We start from the raw sequence: 19,490 nt of genomic DNA on the forward strand, positions 1-19,490 counted from the left end.
GGACCACCTCGAACGCAGCGGGCTCGTGCCGTGCCATGTAGCAGAGTATAGAAAAGCACCCCACTCCTAATGCCCAGCTCAGAAGCATCCCTTCACTCTCCATTGGGGGCAAAAATTTCTCCACTCCATTCGGAGAAATGGAGAGTTCATCCACCTTCATGGAGCTTTTGTCCAGTATATTGCATGCCCTAGATTCGATTTCCATCACCCGTAGGTGCTTGATGCCTCTCATTCTACCGATATTGCCATCAGGTGCCCTTTTTTATTTCCTTTAATCTTGTTATGTTCTTCCTCTTTAGACCTATCCTCGCCATTTAGGCTACCGGGAGATATGTCGGCGAGCTTGGATCCTTCACGGATCTTGGGAGAGGCCTCGAGGAAGAATGCAGGGAACACCACACTTCAGCCATGGGACTAAAGTCCGGTCGCCGGAGCCGTCTAGAGGATAATGGGCGCTGGAGGAAGAATGGGGTGACACCATGGATTTGGAGGAGGGATGAAGAGATAGAATGATACTAGCAGCTCACTTTGAGCAGGATCAATAATACTCCCGCGGCAGCAGCAGTTGTACTTCACATTATGACTATGTACTAGTGTAGAGTACACTTGACATCCACCTTGAAATGATCCTATCGAAAATACGGTGCACTCAGAAAAGAAACTAAAGAATTGAATACAACGGGATACACAGTTTGGTAACTTTTGGGCACGAATCTTAACGGGCATCGGACGTCATGCACCACAGGGGACGAAAATCATGTTCCCTCCCTATGCATTGTGATTAAATCAACTCATACCAATTCGTAAAAATGAAAAAAAATTGACTCATACCATATGCAATAAGTAGATCCCGGAATCAGCACATGGCACATTTGCAAGAGGCAATCATCAAGGCTAAGATACGGATAAATTATCTGCATATTTACATCCTTGCCGGAGAGGCAGGACACACACTGACACAGAGGTATCTAGTGTGTATTGCCTCTTTGCCAAGGATGCAAATCACGTCTTCTCTCACTCTGCGCAATCTGTTTCCTCTCATGATATGTACCAATCCGTACTAACCATTCCAGATAACTACTATGCAATTTTGAGGGAATTGGTATGAGTCAATTTAATCACAATGCGTAGGGAGTTTTCTGATATGCAATTTTTCCAATCCTATGTGACATGCCATGTGTACAAGGTGTACTCATGTAGGTAGTTAGATCCAAATGACTCACTTAACTCACAATAGTGATCCAAATGTGCATTTTAAAAGTAGAATGACATGTATGACACAACTAAACAAGTTTATTGACCCTTCATGCATTTTACTCTTTATTTGTCTCTAGGAAAAATTGAGAGGCTAAATTATCTTCACGTGGATCTTTATTCATAACCCAATACAATCCAAAAGTCCAATATTTATGAGTGATTGATTTTATTTCTTGATAAATGGTGGAGATTACCTTGTTCAGTGAAGGAGTGGAGAAAAACAAGTGTAGTTCGTTCAGTCCGGTTGCTCTTACCCGATCTTCATAAAATCGGCGATTGGAGGTTCAAATGTAGTTAGATTTCACAAAACTTGGTGAATTTTTTCTACACTTTGAGTACTTCAATTTGGTCAGATGGTTTATTGCCTGGTTGACTAGAGTACTAGATTTAAGTGAGGGTTCATCCGCTTGAGTGACTACATAGTTTCAACATATGTTGTCCATGGCTCAGGAGATCTGAGTTGAGAGTCGAAGGAGACAAAATTTGTTATCGTCATTTATGTGCATGTAAATGTTATTATTCCACATATGTTTTGTTAGTTGAAATCATTCTCAAAGTTCATAACAAGGTGAGAGGTTGATTGTGTGAAATGTGTTTGTCGGTTGGTAAATTGCTATTTGTACATCAAAGGTGTTTGGTTCAGTCCTAATAGAAATTTGCATGAAACACTTCAAAATTAATATGAAATTGGAATTTCTTGCATTTTAAACAGGATATATTTGACAATTTACCATTGTGTTAGAAGTGTACAATTCCCTCTCACTAACATGTGGGTCATCTGAAAACCACTGAGTATAATAACAAAACCAAATTGACAAATTGTATGTCTCTCATATTACATCCCATATTCCCATTATCAAATATCCCATTAAACATATAGTGTTGGTCTTAAGACGTGAAGGATTTAGTTTTTCCTTTTTACGCAACAGAACATACAAGCAACAGCAATCAGAAGGAATAGGGAGGAAACTAGAAGCAAAGGTTTGCCAAAAAAAAAAAGATATCTCTCCGTTTTTTTTTACGCAAGTTAGTTCAAAATTGCACTAAACAACGTCATTTATTTGGAAACGAAAACAGAGGTAGTACTATAATAATAGTAATTTCTGAACAAGAAAGATCTCTATAATTTTAACACCGGTACAGTTTGACCCCTCCCTATGAAACACATCTCCCCACACACACGCATCACGCAAAACGCACCAAGAACACGGAGACCAATGGAGTGACGCCATTGGCCCATTGGTAAGCAGCAAGAAGCTGCGTCGTCGGCGGCGATCGTCCGATCAGTCCTGCGACGCCGACTGGAAGATGAGGAACGCGGTGGCGACGCCGACCACCCCGGTGAGCGCCAGCGCCACCGTCGGCACCGGCGACGTCAGCCCCACGTTCTGCGGCGCAGGATCGGAGAGACCAAACATTCAACGGCGAAATTCTTCAGAGAATTTTTTTCACAGGTTAGAATGAATTTTGCAGAGGAGCTAAACCTGGAGCACGCCTTTGCCGGTGGTCAGCTCGACGGTGATGGCGGCGACGAAGCCGAGCATGGCGCCGCGGCTGAGCCACACGTCCAGCCCACCGCCGCCGCCGCCGCCGCCGCCCTTGGCTCCCTGCTCGCACCGGACGGTCAGGGACCTCGCCTTCTGCCTCCTCATGCTCACCAGCGACCCTGCCCGTTCGAAACAATAGAATTAAGCTCTCAAGATGCCCAGAAATGGGGACGGAATCACGAAAGAAAGAGAAAAATCGAGAAGAAATCTGCTACCGGGAGCGGCAGAGCATGCTGACGTCACGGACAAGCGGGAGACGCCATGGCCTGAAGAGGAGGAGAAGCAAGCTAGTAGGACGGTACGTAGCATCATCAGAAGGCATCAAATTTCGCAGTCATAAAAACGGATATACAGATAGAGGAAAACAAAAAAAAAAAAGAGCAAGAGCAAAAACCAGCACTAGAAGAAATCATCAGGTGAGCCATGGAAGAATCACCGGAGGATGATGCAGAGGGAAATAGGTTTACCTGGCGTGGCGGCGAGATGGAGGCGGGGAGGAGCGGAGGAGGAGAGGAGCTGAGCCATGGTGGTGAGGTGATGCAGGAGTGGAGACTGGAGACAGGAGCAGGGGAAGGGGAAGGGGAAGAGGAGCTTCTTGATTCTTATCCGCGGGTAGCGAACTCGGTCAGTTTCAGTGGCCTGATCCGGGTCTAAGCGTGACCGTTGGATCAGAGAATAAACGGCCCAGCTACACTCTTTCCGTGGCCTCAACTCTGAACTCTGAACAACGCTGAAGGACTGAAATTGGAGCAGCAGGTTGTAGCAAATGCGATTAACCTCCTTAATTCAGCACGGAGAGAGCACTTGATAGTGCAGTTGGCAAAGAGTGTATGTGGTTTCAACTCCATGGTCAAGTGTTCAATTCTCAACTTGCTCAAAATTTTTTCTTAAAAAAATGTTTGGAGGGTGTCTCTCTCTCCAAATCTCGTTTCTTTTTTTTTTATTCAGCATGGAGAATTGCAGACTGGCAGTTCAATTGATGGGAATCGGGATCATAACAAACATGTTCTTGTAATACCGAAAACTGATAGTAATAATTCGTTTAGCCTAAAATTACCAGAAAATGCACCAGCTCTAAGAAAGCAAAATTTTCAAGGTAAGAAGTTGCCGGGACATGTTCTCGGATGACTGATGTAGTTTAGGAAAAACTAAATAAACTGCTGCCAAAAAATGCAGGGAAATCATATATCACAAGGTCAGATGCCATTGTATAAATAGCTTGCTAATTAAACAAGCAAAAAACTACTAGTGGTTCATCAATTCCATTTAATCTAGGCTTCGAATGGACTACTCTTCAGAGACACTTTTTTTTCTCTCGAAAGACCAGCTTAGGCGGCTGGCGTTCTATTTATCTTAGAAGGAACAAATACAAATTGCCAAAAGACGGTATGAAAAAGGAAAATGATTTACATCCATGACAACAAACATACTTGTCGCTATTGTACAAGTTACTCTAAGACGATATTCTCGCTAAATCCTTGGCGCCTCCCATGGGTCACACCTTTATCTCATCCAAAATACGGTTGCATACTTGTGGTACGGATGATTTGTCGCCTTGGAATACTCTTTTGTTTCTTTCCTTTCAAAGTTCCCATGCTACTAAGATTAGGGCATATTTGAGGCTTGTGCTTAGGAGCGATCAGTATTGTCCGTTCTACCTAACCACCAATCGGGGAGGTTGCTTTGGTAATGAATATTGGTTAGTTAGGGCTGGTGTAGCTTGGTGAAGGTTTCATTCCACACAGCATGGACAACATAGGCATTCCAAGATTAGATGGTGAGTTGTTTCCAAATTCTATATGCATGCATAGCTGATCGAAATAGTTGTTTGTCCACCCTGTCACTTCATTATGTCGACAGTCCAAAGTTGATCTTGCAGCAGCAGCCATGTGAAAATGTTACATTTGGCAGGGGTCCAAGCTCTCCAAATTTGGCTACATGATGTCGCTTCGATCATTCTTTTGAATTGGGTTTGATATACCGATTTTGCACTATATTCTCCGGTAGCTGTCCATTTCCACTTTATCATATCTTCTATTCCTTCGCAGAGCTGAGGGTTGGTTCGCACCAACATGCACCATATTGTAGATTATTCCTCAAACAAAACCGACGTGATGTTGTGCCATATGTGTTCTACTCATTGCTGATTACTTAGGGCCTCCTGCAGTGTTCTCTTCTTCCCTCCGAGAGTGATATTGTACAGGTTCAGCTCAATGCTTCGTAAAGTCTACCCCTAGATATAGCTGGACTCCTAGAAACTCACCTTATGACCATTTCCAAGTGTGACTTCAGTGGATGCTGAGAATTGTGCCCTATCAATATCATCACAAGGTACTGTTTTTCCAACCATGGTTTGTTTGGCGCTTTCCGCTCATACCAAATCCATCTTTGCTGGAGAGCTATAGCAAACTTTTTTGAATTTAGAACCGTTAAGCCTCCAAATTTTAGCGAGGAACAAACCTTTGTCCATTCCACCTTGCATTTCCCCTAGGGAGCTCTTCATGGCCAGCCCATATAGGAAACACCTTCTGACCTTGTTTATTTCCGTTAGGGACTGCATGGGAGGCTTTAGGATAGTTAGCACATGTGGGGATTTTCGTGATGATGACGGGGACCGAATCAAGGAGGCCGAAGACAAATTAAGGTGCGCGGCATCAAGGAAGCACGAAAGCACGAAGGGCCTCTCACGAAGGCTAGCCTCCCTAGAGCGACTTCATACGAGCGGTGGATCGACTCGAGGATTTGCGACCTCTCCATCTCTAGCTCCTCGCACGATGGATCGCCGCTCATGTGGTGCTCCGGCTCGTAGAACCAGTGCACACTAGCGGCACACTGACTCAGCGTCTCAGGGTGGGTTGGGGGCATCGCGACCAAGTTCCCTCTCTGTCCTTTTCTTTACCGGTTCTGCTATAAATTTATCGACAAATTACCTTCTAAACATTTATCAAATATAAATACATTATAATTATAGTGTAATTATATTGTAACTTATATTTAATTACAATATAACATGTATGTAACTTTCATATAATTTTGAATTGTTAGATTTACTTCAAAATTCGTGCGAGCGGGGAAGAAAAAAATCACAGAGCAAACATGCCTGAGGGGATTTTGTCCCCCGACCTCCGCTTCACGAAAATAGCGTGTTATGGTGGGATTTTTGACAATTACATACAAATTATTCTATAGTATCAGTTACAATGTAATTACGGAAATACATTATGATTGTACTATATTTATATTACAAAATTATCAACAAATTTGTAGGTAGTCCTTAAAATAACTTGTTTTTCTTTTCTTTGAGATGGGCCTTTCTTTTATAGCTTGATGGGCAAAAACAAAAGGAATAAGTTCTTCTGAGGTCCCTTAACTTGTCAACGAATCCGATTTTCGTCCTTCAACCGGAAAACCAGATACAGCGGGTCCCTCAACTATCAAAACCAGTGCAGATTAGGTCCCTCAGCGGTTTTGAGGGTGGTTTTGGCTGACGTGGCGCCTACGTGGCAAATTTGACTTGGTCTTCATCTGATGTGGTATTGACGTGGCGCATACGTGGCAATTTGATCCAAAAAAATAATAAACTTCATGGGACCCACATGTCAGTCTCACACATAAATCAATAAAAGAATGGTGGGGCCCACGTGGACCCACATGTCAGCTAAAAAATAAAGATGGTGGGGCCCACGTGGGCCCCAAGTCCCTCTCGGCTCTCGTTTCTCTTCCTCTTCGCTCTCCCTCGTCCTCGCGGGGAGCGGCGGCAGGAGCATGCCGGCAGACGGAGCGGCGGAGGGGCAGGCGGAGCGGCGGCAGGCCACGGGCGGCAGAGGTTGCCAGAGGAGGAAGAGGCAGAGGAGGAGGTCGCCGGCGAGCGCGATAGCTACACTCTGTCGGCCGCTCCGCCCGCGATGCCCAGCCGGACGGCGCCGCCCCTCCTCGCTCGGTAGCAGCACGTGCCGCCTCTCATAGCCGGGCCGCCGAGCGCTGCCTCCCTCCTCGCCAGGCCGCCGAGCGCCGCCTCCCTCCTCGCCCGGCCGCCGCGCGTCGCCTCTCCTCGTCAGGCCGCCGAGCGCCGCCTCCCTCCTCGCCGGGCCGTCGCCTCTCCTCGCCCGGCCGCCGCGCGCCGGTCGCCTCCCTCGCCCAGCCGCCGCGAGCCGGACACCGCCCGCTGCCTCGGGGATGGGAGAAGGGAGAGAGAGAGAGAGGAGGAAGCAGAGGGGGAGATGCTGAGAATGACATGTGGGGCCCATGTGTGAGACTGACATGTGGGTCCCATGAAGTTTATTATTGTTCTGGATCGAATTGTCACGTATGCGCCACGTCAATGCCACATCAGATGAAGACCAAGTCAAATTTGCCACGTATGCGCCACATCCAAAACCACCCTCAAAACTGCCGAGGGACCTCATCTGCACTGGTTTTGATAATTAAGGGACCCGTTGTATCTGGTTTTCTGGTTGAAGGACGAAAATCGGATTCGTTGACAAGTTAAGGGACCTCAGATGAACTTATTCCAAAACAAAACAGTGGCAGGGGTCAAGAGGCAATCTGGATCGGACAGGCAGCGACTGGCCCGTGGTACTCAAACTGGTAAACCAGGAAAGAGTTCACATTACATCCTTAATTTTATTGTTGAGTTTCATTCGCCTCCATCAACCGTAAAATCAGATACAATACATCCCTCATATTGTAATGCCAGTGTTAACAATATCACAGAGACAGTATTGGAACCAGCTTTGGCTAATGTGGCACCTATATGGTGCTTACATGGCACTCCAATTAAAAAAACAATTGTAATTACGGTGAGCCCCACAGGTCAGTGAGCTGAGCGAGTAATGATAGAGATTTGCTGGTCCATAGACCCATGGAAGTGTGGTAAATTATGGGCTAAAAACCCCTCGACACGCCTCCTACCGATAAATTTCAAAAAAAAAAAATCATGCGCTAAATGTGGTACCTTCGCGAGGATGTAAAATTATCAAATTCTCGCGGACTTTTATTAATTCCATCATGGTTTGAGTTTATGCCAAACCCAACCTTGCATGCATGTTCACCAATAAAAACAAAGGAAGGAATAAACTAAACCATAAACCCCGGAGCGATCGAACTTTGGGACGATACAAATACAGCAACAAAAATTAACTTAAATTACATAATATTGTCTTAATTATTTCGATCCTGCGACGCCAAACTTGGTTTGGAGGAACCTCGTGAACGCGACCACCTCCTCCGTCTCCGGCATGACGGCCATGGCGGCGGGGGTGGCGGCGAGCCGCGCGCTCCACGCGCGGAGGAGCGGCGTCGCGTCGTCGTCCAGGAGGCGGAGCCCGTTGAGGTTCTCGCAGGCCCAGAGCGCCGGCAGGAAGCAGCCGAGCGCGACGTCGAGGAGGCCCGGCGAGGCGGCGGCGCCGCCGCCGGAGAAGAAGGCCCCGCCGTTGCTGCGGGCGGCGAAGGCCTCCTCCAGGAGCTTCAGGGCCGCGCGGGTGCTCGCCGTCGCGGTGGCCCGCGCTTCCGGCGTTGGCGCCAGTGAGATGGCGTCCAACGCTGGCCAGAACTGCCATAATGGGAAAAATCAGTACTGTTTAGTGCTTACTCATTGCTTATTAACAGTGGAAATTTTGTCGATTTGGATAGTGTTGAGCAACATAATGAGATGGAAAAAGGACTTTGAATTTTCAGCATATATGCCGCTGCAAAATTTTATATTCTAAAAGTTGATTTTAAGATTTTTTTTATCATCATTTATTTTTCGGTACTTGTATTTAATTTGTTTAGAAAATATACAAATTGTTTTTTTAATCGCTGATAAATCGTCATGGCTTATAAATAAATAGGTGTACCTCGGAAATGATGAAGCTGTGACCATAAACTTTTGACAAGTTATGATTTTCCGTTGATTTTATATAACTTTTAACTAATCGATTCAAATAATTGGGAGTTTTGATAGTACGAATATACTCCTTCCGTCACTAAACGTTTGTCTTATTTAATTTTTTTTAAATGTTATTAAAAACATTAGTAGTAGTATATTTAACAAAGAATCAAATGATAGGAAAAAAATTAATAATTACTTAAATTTTTTTTTAATAAGATGAATGGTCAAATATGTTTAAAAATGTCAACGGCGTTAAATATTTAGGGACGGAGAGAGTATTTCCTAACATTATTTGAAAGTAGTACTACCTCCTTCCCTAAATGTTTAACGCCATTGACTTTTTTAAACATGTTTGACTGTTCGTCTTATTCAAAAACTTTTGTGAAATATGTAAAACTATATGTATAAATAAAAGTATATTTAACAATAAATCAAATGATAGGAAAAGAATTAATAATTATTTAAATTTTTTTAAATAAAATGAACGGTCAAACATATTTAAAAAAGTCAACGGTGCCAAATATTTTGGAATGGAGGGAGTACATATTTGTATCAAGGAAGTTCTAGTATTAATTAACATCACCAATCAGCAATCACCAACCTTGTCATCTATGTAGGCGGTCCAAAACCGATGCATCGCACGCTCGTACGGGTCCACCGGCAGTATGGCGGCGCCGGCGCCGGCGCCGCCCCACGCGTCGTCGACGTACTGCGCGATGACGGCGGACTCGCAGACGGCGCGGCCGCCGGGCAGGAGGAGCACGGGGATCCTCCCGTACGCCGGGTTGGCGGCGAGGAGGCGGCCGCTCTTCCGCGGGTGGAGCGCCTCCTCCACCAGCTCGTACTCCACCCCGCGCAGCGCCAGCGCCATCCGCGCCCGCATCGTGAACGGGCTCATCCTCCCCCCCAGCAGCCGCACCCCCTCCCCCTCCTCCGCCGCCGCCGCCATGGGAGATCGATGCTTTGCTTTGGTTTGCTTGCTTGCTGCTGCTTATAATGGGGAGGAGACGATCGAGGAGTGGCTGGGTAGCTGCGGCGCGTGCGTGAGCCGTTGCTACCTGCACGCGCGTGGTCTGCACGAATCTTGGCGCGGGGGGTTGCTACTGATCGGACGGGCGCGGGAGGGGGATACGTGTCCTCCGCTCATTGGTTGAGTTGCGCCGCCGCCTCTCCTCCGCTCCACCCCCGCTCTCTCTCTCGAGTCGCCGCCGGAGACGACGACGGCGGCGGCGGCGGCGAAGGCCCGGAGAGCTCGCCGTCTGATTGCGCCGGTATGACCTCTTCTTCTTCCTGATTTACTCGGAGAACTCCCTGATTCGACCACCTGCTCAGCCCCCTCTTTCTAGCGACGGCTTCGCCGCCGTGAACCGCCGACAACTTCCCCTCCTCGGCCGCCGCCGCGCAGGAGGGGGATTGGTCGAGTGCGCCGCCAACCTCACAGCTCCCGACGGCCATAACCCTCCTCTTCCCCCCCCCCCCCCCCCAGTACTTTGCCCCCTAACTCCTTTGTTGATTTGGGATTTCCGCGGGGATTTCTTTTTTTGAAGAATAAGGCGGCAGGAGCTCTGCCGATTATATTAGAAGAAGTAAATAAAAGAAGAATAGGGTGGTTTAGACGAATACAGGTTGAAGAGATTACAACTTCGGGGGAAGAAGGATGGGGTAGAAAATCAAGGCGGTTTGAGAGCTAATTCGCGTAGGTCTATGTCTTGTATAATTAGGTTTACGACTTGTGCTGTCGTGCTTGGTTGCTGCTGAAAAATTCTTGTGTTTCATTGTAGCCAGATGTGCCACCAAGTCATCACGAGGAGATCAAGCTGTTCTCGCTTGTGTTTTTTTTTACTTCCATTGGCCGTGATATCATCCACCCAAATTTTGAGGTTTTGTGACGGCGGCTTTGGATCAGACCCTCTCATTGTCGAAACTCTGTTCCATACTTGCCTCGTGAAGGGGCAGTCTCTGAAGAGATGATCGGTGTCTTCAAAATCTTCGCTGCAATGCGAGCAAATCCAGTGGCAAGGCCAATGTCTAATTAGCAGGTTTTCAGCCGTTAGGGTTTTTTGGTGTAGAATCAACCATCCTAAAAATTATTGTTTTGGCTGTGCTTGAGAGCCCCAAAGATGACTGAATTCTTGTTTAGAGCATGATCCAATGAATTGCGCAAGGTAGGCACTTTTGGATATGCAGGTTCCAGTTTCATTTCTTGTCCAAATTATGTCATCCTCAGTGCCCAATTGCAATTGAATTTGAGATATGAGTCCACCTAGTTGAACTAGTTCATTGATGGTTTCAATCTCTGTGATTTGTCGGAAGGAGGTAATCCATGTGTTGTCTTGAAGTTCGGTCGACACCATTCTATTTTTCCTTATTGCCAGTTTATAAAGGTTTGGGGCAATATCTTTTACGCACCAGCCATTTAGCCAATTATGCGGGGATTTCTCGAAGCGAACGCTGTGATTTAGGGATTCAGAAGCTGCGTGGCTGTTCTGTAACTTCTGCTTAGTGAATAGAAGTTTATTTGGGTTCTCTTATGTGTTGGTGTGTCGATGACCTTCTTTGTGGTCTCTCTGATTACTCGCAGTATGCTTGTTTCGCAGATGGAGATGGGGATGAATTCTGTGCAGCCGAATGCTCAGTTTCCTGTGCCGCACAAGTCCCTCTCTTTGGATATCAATGTGAGAGCCTTTGCTCCAGTAACTGTTAAGCATATATTAGTGCATTGCATATGACTGCGATAAAAACACCTTTTAGAAAAACAGTTTGTTAAAACTGTTCCTGGATTAGAACTCGATTCAACATGTCATCGCATATCGTTAGCCATTGCCCGTAAGAACAAGTTTGTTCTGTCGTTGGACGCGAACATGATCTGCATTGGCTATCATACTTTAGTCAATTGTTATCACTTTGGCAAATTGTAATTGTCTAGTCCTTGCAAAAACCACATTTGCATTGCTTGGTGTTAGTTATTTCAGTTCTTTGCGTGCAGCTAACTTATTTTCCTTCTTGGTTTTCTAGGGCAATAAGACAGATATTGTTATCAGCAAGTATGAGGATAACTTTATGGTTAGTTACACCTTGCAAGTGATATTTATTTGATTGGATGACAAGTTTTCACATATAAAATATGCTCACCTAATAATAAAATATACAGGTGATGGTGACACAAATAGGATGCATGGGAACCATACTAGCTGCCAGGTATGTTGTTTATTCTCACATATAGCATGGTTTATTCTGGGCATTGCCAGTTCAGGATAGACAATTCTTTCCATGCTATTAGTCCTATCCAAATTTTAAACCTTTAGCTCTCAGCTTTTAGCTTATGTTTCTGAAAGAACAGTGAGGATCCATCCACAATTCCGCATACATATGTTGGTGCGTTTATCCGCTAGTTGCAAAAAGGCTAGGAAACTGTCAACATAGATTTTGGAGTGCATGTCAGGTCATAACTCATGACCTCATGATGTTACAGTTTATACAGGATAATGCTTCTGTTATTTCTTAAACACGATAGATGATAGTTGACAGCTAGCACTTTATTGATGATATACCATTGTAGTTGTTACTATGTTCTGTTTTTCCTGCCACTTTAGTATTTCTGATCATGTTTTCTTCCTCATTAATAGGAAAGATGAAAGTGTTTTTTCTGATCCAACCTACAATGTATCTGTTCTTTTTGGAAAGAGAGATGAGGTAAGGTTATTATACTGTTCAATGTAAGGTCAGACCATGGATAGATCTAATGAATGTGCATATTGTTTTGACCGCAGCCATTACTACTAGCTTGTGCACGCCAACTTATTGAACACATAAGGTTTGATCCCCCACCCCAACCATTATTCGAAGAACTTCTTGTGTGATATCTACTTGCTTCTCATGCAACTAAAAATTAAACTTCATGCCAATTTCGTGGATAAGAAATATAATTGAAACTGTGTCTGCTTCTATCTATGATTCCATTCAATTTTGAATGTAATTTTCACCAATAAGCTCCTCTTCTTTTAAGCTGCTCTTGGATTTGATTATTTAGATGCAAATGTCTCCAGCAGTGACCCTTTTAATTGTGGTCAGTGATTTTTTTGTCTCACGCAATTATTGTGACACTTCGGCTTCGGTTGCTAAAGTTAGTTACATAATTTGTCCAGCTCTGATTTGTAAACTGTCCTTTGGCACTTGTACCACACTCCATTTTCTTACAGACACATACTAAAGGAATATTCTTTGTTGCAGTGGTAGTGGCTCAGCACGGTCATTGATGATATCTCTTGGTCTGAAGGATCATTCCCAGGTATTATTTGAACTTCCCTTCATATGACTGCAATTCTCCGTGTTTTTCTCCTGAATCTTGCCAAAGCAGCAAGCATGGTCGACTGTACTGTGCATATTAGTGTGTTCTGAGATTAGACCCCATTATTTTGCATTGGAATCAATAGTATTCTCGTCATCTCGTGTATGTATCTGAAACAATTTTGTTACTTCTGCAGGCAACAATGAAATATATTGTTTCCACCATAATTGAGAACCGCCTATGGTAATAGTTTTGCATACCGAGCTGGGATTGGAATGGCTGGGCACATATATATTCACTTCATCAACATAGATGTTGACATGATTAGTGCTGAGCAATTAACACTCACCAATCTAGAATTTTGTAACTATGATTTCTTTGGAGTCGATGTATCACAAAGTAGTTATATAACCAAAGTTATAGCGAGAATTGCACTACTAGCTTTGATGAGTATTTCATCTACGAGCTTCTGAATGCTAATGGTTGTATTCCTGTTGCTTTGCTAATTGGGTTAATTTGGGGCCCAAAATTGGTGAAAGCAAAGCACTTTTCTGGAGCATATTTATTTGGTATTGAATTTTGTGAATAATCTAAATATACCCTCTCTAGAGCAACACATAACTTGCACGGTTGTGGTGCAGAGGCAGGGAGTATCCTCATAACAATGAATTGACTCATAACAATGAATTGACTAATAAGGAAGCTCGTTGTTCTGCAATAGGTGAACACATCACCTGTAGTAAGCGTTATTTCCTGTAACATAAATATTTTATTGTTTTTATGGGCCCATCATCTTCTCTTCTCTTTTTTCTTCCTGCGCGGACACGGGTGGACACGGGCAATGGCGAGGGTGGCAACTGCGGTGGACACGGGCAACGGCTGTGGATGCGGGATGAGGGCGGCAGCGGCGGTGGCGTCTGTGGGCGCGGTAGATGTAGACGAAGGCGGCGGCCGCTGTGGACAAGGGCTCGGTGATGGCCGCATTGGATGCGAATGGTGGTGATAGACAAGGGTGACAGCGTCGGCAGCCACGGCGAACGCAGACGAAGACGACGACCGCAGTGGACGAGGACGGCGGGACAGACGTGGGCCGCCGCCACGGAGGATGAGGACAACGGGACGGACGCGAGCGACGATGGCGGATGCGAGCGAGGATGGCGGGACGGACGTGAGGGACGAGGGACGGTGACCGTGGGCGAGGATGGTGCGACAACCGCGTGCGACGGTAGCAGTCGTAGTGGACGAGGACAACGGCCGCGGTGGACGCGAGGGTGGATGGCGAGACAGACGTAGGCCGCCACGCAGAGGATGAAAACGGCAGGACCGCTGGACGGACGAGAGCGATGGCCACGGACATGGACGGCGACCATGGGGCGAGGGTGGTGGGATGGCCACGGGTGACGGTGGCGACCGCCTAGGACGAGGACAACCGTTGAAGACGGCGACGGCGACTGTTGCCGAGGATGAGGACGGCGGCCGCCACTACCGGGGACGAGGGTGGCAGGATAACGGCGGCCGCTAAAGACAGCGACGATGGCGGCCACGGAAGACGGTGTCGAAGGCGACGCGGAAGGACGCTCGGAGGAACAAGCGCTGCTAGAGCTACCATTGCTACGGGCCCACACCTCGGACTGCATGTATAGCTGGGCAGTTAATTAGTCGTCCTCCCGTTCTCTCTCTTCCCCTCTCTTTTCCGACTCAGTAAAAAAATTCTATGTGAACCTCGTACCGCCTATTATTTTAAAGTAGTAAAATTACCAAAGTATAAACTAAAAACATAGAGCAAAGTAAATATAAACATTAACTTACAAAATCGAGTAAAATTTGAAGATAAAGAATTTACAGCCTGGGAAACTGGAAATTCCAACGGTTTTCCAAACAGGGCCCTAATTGTCGAATGGGTCGTCTCCATCACCTCCATCTGCGCCATCGCCATCCCTACCACCGTCGATCATCATCGGCGCCGCCACCACCTCATCATTGTCAGGAAAGACTTCGTTGTACTTAAGGACGGTGTTGTCCTCGAATTTGAACTCGAATTCGCCATCCATTATATGGTTTACCATTTCGGCGATTCGTTCGGTGTCAAGCTCCGCGCCGCCCAGCTGCGCGTCGTCGCCACCGGCCATGGCGCTGTAGCCGTCCTCGGCATCCACCAGCGATGCCTGCGGCTCCTGTGGGTGATACTGATGCTCGTGCTGCGCCTGGACGCCGCCGTTGTAGTCGGCGAGCTCCGGGTGGTTGTAGTTGCTGCCGGCGGCGTCATGCGGAGGCGAGAGCCGGTGGTGGTGGTCGACGGCTGGTGGTGGCGCCGGCGAGCTCGTCGGCGGCATCATCGGCTCCGGCGGGATCGCCGCGGTGGGCAACAGGTTTTCCAGCATGTACGACGTTGGATCCGCTGCCATCCCGAGGTAGCCGTCGTGCTGCACCGGCCCGCCGTTCGGCGACGGCCACCACCCCGTCGGCGAGCTCTGCGGCGCCACCCAGCTGATCGTGCTAGGAGACGGCGGAGCCACGGCGCCGTACGTGATCTCGAACTCGTCGTACCAGTCTTGCAGGAGCTCCGACGACGGTGTGGACGCCTGCGACGTCGAGGCCATGTTCGCCTGGTCCGCCATGGACATCATCCCTCCAGCCAGGCCCGGCAACGATAGTGGCGGTAGCGGCATCGCCGACGACGACCCGGCCATGCCCGGCAGCTGCAGTGCAGGCAGCGACATCGCAGACGACGACCCGGCCAGGCCCGGCAATTGCAGTGGCAGTAGCGGCGTTGCTGACGACGGTCCGGCCATGTCCGGCAATGGCCGCGGTGGCGTAGGAGGTGGCAATGCCGACGACGTGGAGGGCTCGTCGGTGCTCGACGCCGCGGCGGCAGTGTTCGACGGTTCTTCGTCCTCCTTCCTTTTGATCTTGTACAGGCGGTACACGGCAAGGTCCTCAAGCTTGGCAAAATCCACAGAAATTGATCAGCCCAAATTAGCACAAATTGCATCCAAAATTCAAATTCAAACAACAAAAAATCTATCAATCCACTTGAGCATCAATCAGTTAATTACAAGACGAACAAAACATAATGTTTAAATATACTCGCTCTGTTTTATATTATATACAAGTCGATTTAGACTTTTTTAAGTAAAACTTTTTAAGTTTAACCAAAATATAACAATAATTTTAACATAAAACAAACATATTATCAAAATATATATCTAATGTTTACATTTAATGAAACTAATTTTTTATATTGTAGATGTTAATTTTTTTATATAAATTTGGTTAAACTTGGAGAGTTCAACTTAAAAAAAGTTCAAAATGACTTATAATATGGAGGGAGTAGATTGTAATGTAATGCAGATTGATTTAAATTTAAATTTGAAGTAAATCAAAACAAGGACTACCTGGTTTTTGGTGCCATCAATGATCTTGGTGAACTCATGCATGCCCCAATTGGTCTTGATGGGGTTCCGGTCACCCTCAAACCTGCGCTCGTAGAACACCATGGTGAGCTTCTGGCCAACGTCGATGCCGCCGACCTTCTTGCTCCTCACTGTCTTGCTCCCGCCAGACGCCTTCCACGTCCCGCCCTTTGTCACCCGCGTCGGCCGCCTCTTGTTCCCTGCCTTCGTCGTGAACTGCCTCTTGCTGAAGAAGTAGATGTACCCATCCTCCTCGTTCTTGATGTACATCTCTACATACGTCGTCGCCAGAGAAGAAGAAGAAGAAGAAGAAGAGGACGGTTATTGATGAAGGGGATAGAAAGAGAGAGGTAGATGGGCGGCGGTGAAGCAGGCATACCATGCAGGAGGGCGGGGTGGAATTCGAGGATCCTGATATGCTCGAAGACGTTGTTGAGGGCGCCGGGGAGCTGGCCGCGGACGAGCTTGCACTTGAGGATGGCAAAGAGCTCCAGATCCTTGGGGACGAAGTACCAGCCGACGGACATGCCGTGCCGGTTCTTGCCGTACTCGGGCACCACCTTTTCCTTCCCCTTCCACTTCCCATTGTTGTTGCCACCGCCGCCGCGGCCTTCCGGTGGTAGTTCTGCCATGGCGGGGGAATTAGTTGGTCAGAATTGTAGTTAATCAGGAGAAGGAGAGAGGATTAATTAGTCGGCGAGATAGAGAGAGCTAGCCGAGTCGTGATCAGTCGCGGCGGTGCTCGCGCGTGGTGTGGTGAGGGCGGCATATTTGAGGGGAGGGCATGAGACGGCTGTTTGATTGGAATTCAATTTGGAGGAAATTTATGGGAGTAAGAGTAGGAATACTATGTAAATATGATGTAAGAGACCGGCTTCTATTTCCAATTGTGGCGTGCAACATGACAGCCAGGCGAACATACTAATTGGTGAATAATGTTTTGCGCGTATGTTAATCTACTGCTACTACTGAAAAATTAATACTCGTTTCTGGTCCGTGAAAACTAAAAGAAAAAAGAGCGAGAAAGAAACTTATGTCATAAAAAAATGAAAAAAAAGACCGACTCCTAAAAAAAGAAAAAAAAAAGCGTCCGACTAACTTCTCATCCGTAAAAAGAAAGGAAAAAACATCCGATTCAGGTTGCCTTCGATTGGCAGTCTTGAAGTCAGATTTTTAAGGCATGTAATTAGCACATGATTAATTAATAATTAATTAAGCTAGCATGAATAATTATAACCTTAAAAAATTGATTTATTTGAAATTTTTAAACAACTTCTATATAGATCTTTAAAAAATCCGTTTCATTTAACAGTTTAAAAAACGTGTTAACTAAAAATAGCGCTTCAAAATCTATACCTATCTGTCTCTACTTATATACTTAAAAAATATAAAAGAAATTTCCATCGTCCCTAAAAAAACTCACGAAAAAAAGTTTCCGTCTTCCGTAAAAAAACAAAAAAAAAGTGCGAAATAAAGTTTATGACCGATTAAAAAAACGCCCGCATAAACCGGTCGTTCAAAAAAAGTTAGTGGGAAAAGGTTCCGTCGTCCGTACCGGAAAAAGGAAAAACACGCGCGAAAAAATAGTTTCCGTCTTCCCAGAAAAAAGGAAACAAATAGTGCCAACAAAAAGGTTTCTGTCCGATTATAATAAGTCCGTATAAACCGGTATAAAAAAAAGGGGTTAGTGAAAAAAAAAGGTCCGCGCAACATTAAAAAAATGGATGTCCGATTCCATAAAAAAAATGAAAACGTTTTGTCATCCGTAATAACAAAAAAGGCAATTTTTTTTTTAAAAAAGTCCGATTTAATTTGACGCGGAGAAAAAAAAGTCCGTAAAAAGGGCGATAAATCTATACCTACTTAAAAAATAGGTAAGAAAATACGTAAGGCTTCCAATCGTCCGCTTCGTCCGTCGTCATCGTTTGAGTCCGAGTCTATCTTTAAAATATATCCCCGAGCAAATCAGCTGATTGCTCCCAACCCCTTTGCCCCCAATCGAAATCACTCAATTGCAATCCCAAATCAAAATCAAGAATCCCCATAAAATCAATATCCCAAATCAAAAATAAAATCCAAACCCTAACCCTAGCCACCTCCCTCGGCCGCCCTCCTCATGGTCATCGTCGTCGTTGTTGTTGTTGTCGTCGACATTGCCGCCTTCCGTCACGCCGGCTCCTAAGCCCGCCGCCGCTCCCGGCCGCATCGCCACACCAGGGAGGGGGAGCAGCAGCCACCGAATCCGCTGCTGCACCGGACCACTGCTAGATGCACATACGATCGCCGCCGACGCCGCCACCACCACCACCGTCTGATCTGCCGCGGGAGGCGAGAGGGGTCGGAGGGAGCCACCGCCACCGCCGGATCTGTCCTTGGCTGCCACCACCATGGCCAGATCCACCCGCGGTCGCCGCCGGCGCCGCCGTTGCGTCGTCAGATCCGTCGCACGAGGGAGGCGAGAGAGAGGGGAGGGGAAGGACGGTCAGGAGGAAGAGGGGGAGATGGAGCAGCGCTGCCGGGGAGGGGGAGAGGCGCCCCCGGGTAGGAGGAGGAGGAGCGGCGGAGGGGAAGAGGCGCTGCCATTTTGATATAGAGAGAGAGCAGGGGAGGGGAAATGTTTTAGGGCTAGGGTTTGGATAATAATTGAACTTTTATATAGGTCGGAATCAATCAGGACCGTCCATCAAATTGGACGGCTAGCTTCTCCCATGTCGGGCTGGGCGCCGTTCCCAGACCGCCTACATTATTGGGCCGTGTGTAATCTCCTCACAGAATAAGTTCACTTTATGTCCCTAAAGTTGTCCCTGAATTTGTTCCCAGGCCACTCACACTATTGGCCGTCTCATGGGCCGCGTGTATGCTCCGCACGAAATAAGTTCACTTGAGGTGCCTTAAGTTGAACTTTTTTATTTTCATTAGGAATAGATTTTCCTAAAGAGCTCATATCATATAAACTAAACCCCTAATTTTAATTTACCCACTGCAACGTAGGGGTATTTTTTTATAGTACTATTAAAAAGAACTCTCCCTTGGCGCCACCCGGCGCACGTTGATCTCCTCCACATCCGCTTCCGATTCCCACACACTTTCTCCTGGGAGTTTCTTGAGTCCGT

General features: G+C 46.6%; 4 protein-coding genes across 6 annotated transcripts; 1 reads left to right on the forward strand and 3 right to left on the reverse strand.

Moving 5' to 3' along the window:
- Window positions 1-2,295: 2,295 nt before the first annotated feature.
- LOC4348548 (stress enhanced protein 1, chloroplastic) lies at window positions 2,296-3,381 on the reverse strand. Of its 2 annotated transcripts, none has more exons than XM_066305031.1 (4): window positions 3,272-3,381; window positions 3,020-3,070; window positions 2,742-2,923; window positions 2,296-2,645 (listed from the first exon to the last, which is right to left on the reverse strand). In XM_066305031.1, exons 1-4 carry the CDS (start codon window positions 3,327-3,329, stop codon window positions 2,541-2,543), a joined length of 396 nt encoding a protein of 131 aa, XP_066161128.1. In that variant the 5' UTR covers window positions 3,330-3,381; the 3' UTR covers window positions 2,296-2,540. The 2 variants fall into 2 exon arrangements, with proteins under 2 accessions (XP_066161128.1, XP_015613638.2); XM_015758152.3 differs by having other exon boundaries at window positions 3,020-3,091.
- Window positions 3,382-7,771: 4,390 nt separating this feature from the next.
- LOC4348549 (probable glutathione S-transferase BZ2) lies at window positions 7,772-9,700 on the reverse strand. The gene is made up of 2 exons (XM_015757511.3): window positions 9,278-9,700; window positions 7,772-8,355 (listed from the first exon to the last, which is right to left on the reverse strand). The coding sequence occupies exons 1-2, from the start codon at window positions 9,623-9,625 to the stop codon at window positions 7,969-7,971; spliced, it is 735 nt and encodes a 244-aa protein (XP_015612997.1). The 5' UTR covers window positions 9,626-9,700; the 3' UTR covers window positions 7,772-7,968.
- Window positions 9,701-9,808: 108 nt separating this feature from the next.
- On the forward strand, window positions 9,809-13,523 carry LOC4348550 (uncharacterized). Of its 2 annotated transcripts, none has more exons than XM_015757512.3 (8): window positions 9,809-9,947; window positions 11,258-11,351; window positions 11,692-11,739; window positions 11,828-11,874; window positions 12,303-12,369; window positions 12,447-12,490; window positions 12,907-12,964; window positions 13,161-13,523. In XM_015757512.3, the coding sequence occupies exons 2-8, from the start codon at window positions 11,259-11,261 to the stop codon at window positions 13,209-13,211; spliced, it is 408 nt and encodes a 135-aa protein (XP_015612998.1). In that variant the 5' UTR covers window positions 9,809-9,947; window position 11,258; the 3' UTR covers window positions 13,212-13,523. The 2 variants fall into 2 exon arrangements, with proteins under 2 accessions (XP_015612998.1, XP_015612999.1); XM_015757513.3 differs by having other exon boundaries at window positions 11,274-11,351.
- Window positions 13,524-14,601: 1,078 nt separating this feature from the next.
- On the reverse strand, window positions 14,602-18,994 carry LOC107277819 (uncharacterized). The gene is made up of 3 exons (XM_015758153.3): window positions 16,757-18,994; window positions 16,360-16,649; window positions 14,602-15,906 (listed from the first exon to the last, which is right to left on the reverse strand). Exons 1-3 carry the CDS (start codon window positions 17,007-17,009, stop codon window positions 14,851-14,853), a joined length of 1,599 nt encoding a protein of 532 aa, XP_015613639.1. The 5' UTR covers window positions 17,010-18,994; the 3' UTR covers window positions 14,602-14,850.
- Window positions 18,995-19,490: the final 496 nt, after the last annotated feature.

Source organism: Oryza sativa, chromosome 10 (genome assembly GCF_034140825.1).
Source record: "Oryza sativa Japonica Group chromosome 10, ASM3414082v1".
Taxonomy (NCBI): Eukaryota; Viridiplantae; Streptophyta; class Magnoliopsida; order Poales; family Poaceae; genus Oryza; species Oryza sativa.